The following is a 9,701-nucleotide window of genomic DNA, read 5'->3' as shown; positions in this document are numbered from 1 at the left end:
GCCGCGCAGGGCGGCCGCCGCGCCGCCGCTATCAGGGACGGCCCTGCAACCGGAGCCGCGCGGACCCGCGCGCGCTTCCTCCTCTGCCTGCTGGCTACTTAAGCAGCCCTTCCCGCTCGGAAGCAGCGGCGGGAGCGGGATTGGGATCGCACGCAGCAGGTGAGTCCTGGCCCGTGGAACCCCGCAGCTCCATTCCCTGTCCCTCTGCCCCCAGCCTTGCCGGGGACGCTGCTGCTCTGGCGCCTTTCTTCTTCTACGCTTGCTTTTCTTTACTGCCAGCGTGTTCTGTGGTTAAAATAGAGTCATTTACTGGCTGTTGGGACGAGGTGCAGGCGGCGAGCGCTGCGGCTCGGTCGCTTTGGGCTCAGCAGCACCAGGTCGTGCTGCAGGGCTGAGGTGTAAATCTCCCTCCCAAGGCTGCCCGCCCGGTGTGCACCCCTCCCAAATGAACCAGGCTGAGACATCCCGCATTTGAGAAAGGGGTGGCTGCCCCGGTCGCTTCCTTGCACATAGAGAGTGTCTGAAGCAGCGCTGAGCAACCCGGGGGCCTCCGAGGGCTCCTTTGAAGTGATGTCCAGGGATTAAAGGGAAGCTGCTGCCGTCCCCGCTCTGCTGTTTGACCTTGGGCAAGTCATCCGAGTGATCAGTGGTAAAAGCAGATACCCCTTGTGACAGCCGCGGTCTGAGGGATCGTGGAGGGGGGAAGGTTGATAACTCCGTTAGGAAAGTCATCAGTACTTTTTGTGTATAGTCGGCAGCTCCTCAGCTCAGGAGCAGGGTCTCTTCCACGGCAGGAAGGGATAGAAAAGGATGCTGGCATCTTTGCAAAAATCTCCTCACCCCTTCCAACTTCGCACAGGTATCTCTCCTGTGCCTTTGGCTGATTGCGGGAAGAGAAGAAAGGGGCAAAGGAGAAGTCAGAACCAACGGCTCTTCCTGCACCCAGGCTTTGCCAGGGGCTCCCTAAGCCCGGCTGGAGGAGGGATGCGGGAGGGCTGGGACGGAGCGGCCAGGAACGACCTGGAGCCCCAGGACGCTCTCCGTAGGAGGCTTTCCCTTTCCCCGCTAATTGCGGCAAAGAATTTACAGGGCAGCAGGGCTGCACGACTGGATTTTCCCCTGCCGGGATCACCTTGTCCCGTTGGGCAAGAGCCCCATCCCGTTAGCTGCTCCTGGCAGAGGGGTGCACGGCAGGGACGGCCCAGGGCCGCGTCCCCAGGGAGAAACTCAGCAGTGGCGCCTTTAAGTTGAAGTCAGAATGTGCGAATCCCTGAGAATTGGGCTGCGCTTGGACTATTTTTCTCATTTAACTGCATCTGTTAATGTCGCCCTTCTTGCTAACCCCTTCTCCCTTTCCCAACCTAGGCAGAGCCCACGTTCCCAAGGTGCTCTCAGCAGAACGGCAGTTTGGTTGACCAGATGAGATGCAGTTTACCTTGCGGGATTTCCTTATTTTGCAAACACTTGAAATGGCAGGTTCATAACAGGTTGCTAAGAGGCATTCACTTACTCTTACCTTGGTTGCTTAGACCCTATCGTGGTTTGGCGGCCTCTCCCCTCTGAAGCAGGTTGGAGAGAGGGAGCATGTTGCAGGGCAAATAAATGACTCAGACTAATGAGTAAGGTAATTGCTGCTCGGCAAGGCTAAACTGGGTCAGGTTTGTTTGTGAAACTCCACGGAGGCACCATCTGTTCCCTGCGCCCCATCTCCAGGGCTGGAGATGGGGTTGGGGTGAGAGCGCTTCCCGGGAAGCGGCGGAGCAGAGGGCAAGGTGGGAATGGGAAGATGTCGTTAAGCAGCGACGTGGGTCTCTGGAGACTCCCCTGCGTGAGTGCAGGCTGCAGCCTCCGTCCTCGGCGGGGGCGTCTAATTGATTTCAGTGGGAGATGGGACCCCCAAGTCCCGTCTGAAGGCCAGACCTTTGTCTCTCTGCTCCGTCTGCAGAACGGGGCTGGATGGGCTGCTGAGAGGTCGTTAGACCTCCCTTTGCCCCGAGGCAGGATTGGATTTTCCCAAAGCATTTCTGACAGGTGTCTGTCTCACCTGTCATAAGTGCTTGGAGGCAAAAAGAGCACACATGGAGCCAGTGCCTTTCAGTCCCGGACCTCCCCGAGGTGCCCTCAGCCTCGGTGTCCAGAGCTGCCGAGCCTGTTGGGAGCAGGCCCGTGTCGTTTGGTCTTGCTGTGCCTGGGGCTACCTGTTTGGGGTTGTTTTGCCCCGTTCTGTGCATTGGAAGGTGCTGTTTCTAACACGCCCGCTCTCCTTGCAGCACGCAACACCTGAGCGCCGGGGCAGCTCAGCGCCGCCGGGGCCGCGTCTCGCAGCGCGAGCAGGAGGAAACGAGCCCTCGTCGCCGAGCCCCGGCCATGGGCGGCAGCGGCCGTCCCGGCGGGAGGCTCCGGAGGCCGCCGGGCGCCGCAGGGCCGCGGGCGGCCGCGCAGTGAGGCGGCGCGGGCGGCATGGCGCCGCGGGCCCCGCTCCTGCGCCACCGCAGGGCCCAGCTGCTGCTCCTCAACTCGCTCACGTTCGGCCTCGAGGTGTGCCTGGCCGCCGGGATCACCTACGTGCCGCCGCTGCTGCTCCAAGTGGGAGTGGAGGAGAAGTTCATGACCATGGTTCTGGGTAGGCTGCGGAGCTCGCTCCTCGTGGGAAGGACGGGAGCGCCGTGGTCCCGCGCGGAGCCGTGCCCGTAACTCCCCTCTGTCTCCGCTCCAGGGATAGGCCCCGTGCTCGGCCTGGTTTTCGTGCCGGTGATCGGCTCTGCCAGCGACCACTGGCGCAGCCGCTACGGCCGCCGGCGGCCCTTCATCTGGGCGCTGTGCCTGGGCGTCCTGCTGAGCCTCTTCGTCATCCCGCACGCGCGCGGCCTCGCCGCCCTGCTCGCGCCCGGCGCGCGCCCGCTCCACATCGCCCTCCTCATCCTGGGCATCGGCCTGCTGGATTTCTGCGGGCAGGTGTGCTTCACGCCGCTGGAAGCGCTGCTCTCCGACCTCTTCCAGGAGCCAGACAACTGCCGCCAGGCCTTCTCCGTGTACGCCTTCATGATCAGCCTGGGCGGCTGCATCGGGTACCTGCTGCCGGCCATCGACTGGGACCGCAGCTTCCTCGGCCCGTTCCTGGGCGGCCAGGAGAGCTGCCTCTTCAGCCTGCTGGCCATCATCTTCCTCGCCTGCGTGCTGGCCACGCTCTTCGTGGCGGAGGAGGCGGCCGCGCAAGGGGACGTCGCGGCCGTCCCGGCGCCCAAGGACGCCGCGGCCAGGGCCCCCGCGGGCGCATGCTGCCCGTGCCGGGCGCCGCAGGGCCGGCGCGCCGTGCAGGCGCTGCGAAACCTGTGCGCCCTCGCGCCGCGGCTGCACGGCCTCTGCTGCCGCGTGCCCCCCGTCATCCGCCGCCTCTTCGTGGCCGAGCTCTGCAGCTGGATGGCGCTCATGACCTTCATGCTCTTCTACACGGACTTCGTGGGCGAAGGGCTGTACCACGGCGTGCCCAGGGCCAAGCCGGGCACAGAAGCCAGGCGCCACTACGATGAAGGTAAATTCCGAAGCTGCAGGGCCAGTTCCCTCAAGCTGCAGCATTTGGTGCCCTGCTGCCCAGCCCTTGGTTTCCCCTTCCAGATCCGGGTCTCGCTCCCAGCTTTCCTGGCCCTCCTGCCCTCCCATACATCTTGCCCTCGGAGCTTTCCACTCGCTGCCTGCAGTACACTGCCTCTTTGTGCTGCCTGCCCATTTAACCAGGGGCAGCTTAATGATTATTTAACACTTGCAGCGTAGCCGCTCGGGCAGGTCAGGACCTCATTGTGCCAACAGCCGGAGAAACCTGCGCTGAGCAATGATCCGTGCTCCAAACAGTTAATGGTTTTAATTCCCTGAAATCTGATAAATCTTTGCACAGGGTAAGGTCCGGATCGCTACCGGATACTGTAGTCACTTAGCCAGCGTTGTGTATTTTCCCATCGGCTTATGCGTAATTCCTTGTTCCTTTTGTTCCGCTGCTGGTTTTGGCATCAGGTAGCACATCCTGGTTCACGAGCAGGTGACAGATCCTGGGTCTTGAGAGGGAGAAGGTGAGTACAGGGACTCCCAAAGAGGAGAATGGCAGCTGGTTTCCTAACTCCCATTGCCTCTGCAGTTAGGCTGGACTGTCTAGGAGCACGTGTAGGGAGAAGCGGGAGGGAGGTGTAAACTGGATGGTGCAGCCGGAGATGCACGAGGTCATCTGCTGCCTGGGACTGTCACACTGTCCTGGCCTGGACACCGGCGGGGAGGAGATGCCACCCAAGGGTGTCTGCATGACCCAACAGCTCCTCTCACCACCGCCGCTTCCCGCAGGTGTGCGCATGGGGAGCCTGGGCCTCTTCCTGCAGTGCGTCACCTCCATCTTCTTCTCGACAATCATGGACTGGCTGGTGAAGCAGTTCGGGACGCGGGCGGTCTACCTGGCCAGCGTGGTCTTCTTCCCCGTGGCCGCCGCCGTCATGTGCCTCTCGCGCAGCGTCGCCGTCGTCACCGTCTCGGCGGCACTCACGGGCTTCACCTTCTCGGCGCTCCAGATCCTGCCCTACACGCTGGCCTCCCTGTACCACCACGAGAAGCAGGTAGGAGCACGCAGGGATTTGCAGCCGGGATGACTCCTGGGCCGGCCCCTGCTGCCCAGCGGAGCTGGGACGGGCAATGCAGCCTTTGCAAGAGAAACACGCTCCTGTGCTCAGAGCTTTTCCACAAATGCCTCTGGATTCCTGCCTGTCTTCTCTGAAAATTCATCCAAACGCCATTAATAGCAGGAGGAGGAGAAAATAGGGTTAAGAACCGCCCTCCTTAGGCATCCTCTGCTCACCCCAAGCGTGATATTTTGTAGTTTTGGATAGCAGGGGTGGGTAAAATGGGAGAAATCAGCTAAGGTTGGTGTGTCCTCCCAGCTCTGCAGGCTTTTAGGGAGCCTGGTGCAGGCTGCTTAGAGATTCCCATGCGTTTTCTACAACCAAGTCACTTCTGCAGTGTGATTAACTTCAGTTGTTTTAAAAAATCTTGAATATGCAGCCTTTAGAGCTCCTGCTTTCATATTTTTGTCCAAAATATGAAGATCAGTAAAATGAAACCTGACATTCTTCCTATTCCCCTAACTCTAAGGAAAACAAATATTGTGCAACTTTTTACACCAACAGAAAAGCTAGCAATCCTGTCTCACAGATGTTATCTTGTGGAGAAGTCCTAGGAGGTTCCTGAGTTGCACACTGGATTAATAGGAGTTTCTCTTGTGCTGCAAATGCAAAATTAATTTGTGGTTTGAGAGCAGCTCTTTCATCCCAATGGCAGGCGGTTCACTGTGCAGTGAAATAAGTAGGAGTTTTTACCACAGGCATCCAGATGTTCACGTTGAACAAATACTTCTGACCAACCCACCCCAATTTGCACCAGGCATCCTGTCAAAATAGGACTGTGAGAGAGCGCTCTGCTTTGCAAAAACTGCAGCTTGGCTGGGATCTCCCATGGATGTAATAGGAACAGAATGGAAACCAAAGCCCACAGGCTGGGAATGCGAAGGCCACATGCCCGAGCGCTTGCCAGAGGTTTGACAGGGAGCTCTCCTCACACAATGAGACGGGGTACAGCTGCATTTGCTTTTGCTGCCCGAGCTTTAAAGTCCCTTCTTCCCTCACCAGCTACTTTGCAGCAGGCTGCGGTGAGACCGCCCAAGAAGCAATCCCTAAAATGCCTTTTGGAGCAACTTCTCCATCTTCTCCATCCTCCTCCTATCCTCTCTCACTGTTGAATTTTGTCGTAGTCTTGGGTTGCTTCCCCTTGTTCCCACTTCCTCTCTTCCTTCTCTTTCTCTCTTTTCCCCCTTTTTTCTTTTAAATGCTCCCCCGCAGTGAGGCAGCAGAAGGGGCACCCGAGGCGGCTGTGGTTTCACCCCGTGCGCCGTCGCCGCATGTCCAGGCTGCGTAAGTCGCTCCCTTCTCCCTCCTGCCCTCTCCTCTCCGCACGGCCACTAAACCTTGCCCAGCAGAGCAAACCCAGGCTGGTTTTCCCAGCGCCTGGCGAGGAGGGGACGTCCCGAGCAGAATGTCCCGAAGGGCAGAGCCTTGGCCTTGGGCTGCCCCGCTCGGCTGAGCCCCGGAGCCGGAGCACAGCAAAGGCAGCCAGGCTCCTGTCTCACACGGGTCCTTCCCACCTCAGCTATCCCCGCCTTTAACAGCCCTGACCTGACACATTCGAAACCCAGAATTATTTTTATTCTTCTATGTGCAGCATCCCGCCTGCTCTCGTCTCGCCTGCTGGGATCCACCCTGCATCCTCATCCCTCCTTCTCTCCCCTAGGTATTTTTGCATAAGTTCAAAAGCAAAGAGGAGGAAGACACAGCTCAGTCGGACAAGAAACCGCTCTTCTCTAAAGGCCTCCTCTCCAGCCAGAAGCTGCCTTTCCAGAACGGACACACCGGAGGCCTCTTCTCCTCTTCCTCTTCCTCGCCGCCCGCTCCAGCTGCCGGCTCGGCCCTGTGCGTCAGCTCCCCGTGCGAGGTCTCGCTCATGATGATCGTGGGAGACCCAGACTCTGTTGCCCCCGGCCGAGGCATCTGCCTGGACCTGGCCGTTCTGGACAGCGCTTTTCTCCTCTCTCAGGTTGTCCCGTCCCTCGTCATGGGCTCCATCGTGCAGTTCACGCAGTCAGTGACCGCCTACATGGCGTCAGCCGCGGCCTTCGGCCTCGTCGCCATCTACTTTGCAACCAAAGTTGTCTTTGACAAGAGTGACATGGCCAAGTGCTCGGCGTGAGGTGCGGGGCCGAGCGGGGCTGTGCGTCCCGGCTCCCGCGGGTGCCGTGGGCAGCTCGTGCTGTCCCCGTGCCGGGGGTCCCAGGGGGCCGGGGGCTCTGCTGGGGCTGGGGGCAGCAGAGCTGATCTCAGGTGTAAATAGGAGGCAGTGGGACACGGCGCTTGGGCCACCAGCGCTTTCCACCTGGTGCCTTTTCCGAAGGAAAGCGCTGCCCGCGCAGCACCAAAGGGCATTGCGGGGTGAGAGAAAGGAAATAGACTTTTCCTTTAAAAACGGGTCATGTTTTTGTGTGATTCTACCCGAAGTGAGCAGGAGAAGCGGTGGGAAGGGAACAAAAGATTCTTGGCTACCCCGTTTTCCAGTTGTGCTCTTCCCCTGCCTCTTGGAGCTCTGCTCAACTTCCTGAGTAATGCTACTGCAAATAGGACAAGGGGAGGAGATTTGCTTGGCAAAAGGATGGGGCCAAGACTCAAGCGGTGGGCAAAGAGGGGTGCATATGTGTACACACGTGCTCCGGTCCTTCCCCATCCAGGTTCTGGCTGGTCCAAACCAATTTAGGAGAAAAGTTACATTCTTGTTTTAGAAAAACAAGTAATGTTTCATTAGGACCAACTCCAAAAGGTGACTTATCTTTTACCTTCATCCCAAGATTCATCAGATGGAAAGGACTTTTTAACTTTTCTTTTGAGCTGTTTTTGCTTTCCCCACATAATTCCAATCAGCTGAGCTCAGAACCGTGGCTTTCTTAGCATTTGAGGCGATCCAAACTCTGCTACCAACACGTAGAGCAAGGCATGGAGAAGGCTGCAGGAGGCGCTTCCCTGCAAGAGAACGGTACTTAAGGTCGGCTGCTTTAAACAACGTAATTGTGACTATTATGCCCTTAATATGCTGGGGAGGTGTGTGGGCACTGAGATCCACCCGTGAGGCTCCGCTGAAGGGCAAAACATTGCTATTTTTGCAAGGTCATGCCAGGCTATTGCTTGGCATGGATGCAGGGTCACTCCCCTGCTGTCTGCACACAGATCCTGAGAGGGCTTCTCCTAAGTTTTTTAAACTTCTCCTTCCCGTAAAGAGCCACTGTTATTGTTTTATTTCCTCTCAAATTATATGCCTACCAGCCTGCCTTTCCCACAGCAAGGTTTGCGTGCTGAAATGCAGCTGTTTTGGGAATGGATGTGGCAGCTGCTTAACTGTCTGTGGAAATGGTTTTGCTTTTGCCCGTCCTACCTTGGTCTGAGCCACTTGAAGCTTTATGAGGAAGTTTTTAGGCCAAAGATAGGGTATTTTGGGGGTGAATGCTTCCACAGATCAGGATTTTTCAGCACTTTCTAACAGATCCCTCCTATATGAGTGTAGAGGAAGCCCTTTTTTTACTGTATAAGAACACCAGGAACCTTCACACATGGAGGCTGCGAAGATGCTTGATGTTTTTGACAATTGAGCCACTTTTTTAAGTGCCTAGAGCACTTCCATGGCAAACTCCTGGTGCACAGGTTTGATGATAAAGTCCTTGAATGTTTCCTTACGAGCAGCCAGGTGATCCTTGAGAAAGCCAGAGGATAAAACAAGCCCATTTTATAACATTGGGGCTGTGAGAGGAGGGCACACACAGAAGCATCCCTGTTCTCCTGCCCTGTGCCAGGCTCTCGGCCTCCGGCCCTCATCACTGGCGAGGGCAGGCCGGGCTTGTCCGGTTTCCTCCCAGTCCAAGGGAGGTGCCTCCATTTACTCCATTGGTTTCCATGGTTGGAAAAGACCATGGAGCTGCTGAACTCATGATGCTGCCATCCTACACGGGTGCCACTCGTCCTATCTCACCCATGGCCTGACTTGTAGCAGAGCTTGTGCTGCAGCTGGGGCGACGGGATCCAGAACCGGGAGCCCCTCAGCCCTGCATCCTCGCGCTGTGGCTCTGCCATGGCCAGCTCGAGAGGAGCCCCTTGGTTATTCCCTGTGGCACTCCCAGCCCTGGCACCCACTTTCCCAGCCCTACTGCTGGGGTGAAACACAGCAAATTTGGTAATTGCTCCTTTCCTCCTCGCCCTCCTATTGCATCCGGAGAAGCAGCCGGGCCGCCTGCCAGCCACGAGTGTGCCAGGAGCCACCCCCGGCCTTACAGCCCGGGCCCCACGGGAGGTCGGGCCCTGGTGTTTGGGGCGGTTTGCCCCAAGAAAGTGGCTGTTTGCGGCAGGGGAGGGATAGTGCAGACTGCAGAGCATGGCCCCCTGTGGCAGGGTGACCCCGGCCGCAGTCCGGCCCTTCCTGCTCTGCCAGAGCCGTGCTGGCCGGGTTCTGCGTCCCGCGCGGCGCTGAATTTCCCTGGAAAGCGGCAAAAAACAGAAAGCGGGGAAGCGGGAGCGGCCTGTGCGCCACGGAGCGGCCGCCAGGGGGCGCCGCGAGCGCGGGCCGCGGCCGGGGGGGTCCCGGGCAGCCCCCGCCGCGACCCCCCCCCACTGGGCCCCGCTGCTGGCGGCCCCCAGGTCCCCCTCCAAAAGCAGCTTCAATTCCCTTCTCCCCTGCATGGTTCCTGCCTCAGCTAGAGTGGTTCCTTTGCCCCTGGAGCACCAGTTCCCCCATCTGTGACGCTGGGTAGTTTGCAAGTAAGTACAGAAAATAAAAGAGACAGAAGAACTTGACAGGAAGCAAAGCAAGCACCTTGATTGCTTGCACACCACCAGCAGACATTTAAGCAGCAGGCACCCTATCCACCACTTCTGGGGAAACAAAGAGCCCATCACCAACTCACATCTACCCAGGGTGGTTCCCAAGGATGCCAGCCCAGGGCCTGGTGTGTGACCATCCCTAGGGCTGCAAGTCATCCTCCAGCTGGAGTAAGCACATCTGCCCGGGACACAGCACCACGCACTTGCATAAGCCTTTACACAACTGCAAAATCTCCTTCAACAGCAGATTTGCCCATCCTT

The 9,701-nt window shown here is 58.3% G+C and overlaps 1 protein-coding gene across 1 annotated transcript; it reads left to right on the top strand.

Annotated features, from left to right (window-relative positions):
• Positions 1–2,460: 2,460 nt before the first annotated feature.
• On the top strand, positions 2,461–6,774 carry SLC45A3 (solute carrier family 45 member 3). Its single transcript, XM_026044222.1, has 4 exons — positions 2,461–2,623; positions 2,717–3,532; positions 4,330–4,595; positions 6,319–6,774. The coding sequence occupies exons 1-4, from the start codon at positions 2,461–2,463 to the stop codon at positions 6,772–6,774; spliced, it is 1,701 nt and encodes a 566-aa protein (XP_025900007.1).
• Positions 6,775–9,701: the final 2,927 nt, after the last annotated feature.

This window comes from Nothoprocta perdicaria, unplaced genomic scaffold, assembly GCF_003342845.1.
Source record: "Nothoprocta perdicaria isolate Ctin4 unplaced genomic scaffold, notPer1 scaffold_353, whole genome shotgun sequence".
Lineage (NCBI taxonomy): Eukaryota > Metazoa > Chordata > Aves > Tinamiformes > Tinamidae > Nothoprocta > Nothoprocta perdicaria.
Note: the sequence above shows the minus strand (reverse complement) of the source record. Positions and strands in the feature narration are given on the sequence as shown.

Bases quoted from the DNA above. Each gene is read 5' to 3' on its own strand.
- SLC45A3 (XM_026044222.1), top strand. From the start codon at position 2,461: ATGGCGCCGCGGGCCCCGCTCCTGCGCCACCGCAGGGCCCAGCTGCTG. The intron at 2,624-2,716 runs GTAGGCTGCGGA...TCTCCGCTCCAG, and splicing joins GTTCATGACCATGGTTCTGG to GGATAGGCCCCGTGCTCGGC. The intron at 4,596-6,318 runs GTAGGAGCACGC...TCTCTCCCCTAG, and splicing joins TGTACCACCACGAGAAGCAG to GTATTTTTGCATAAGTTCAA.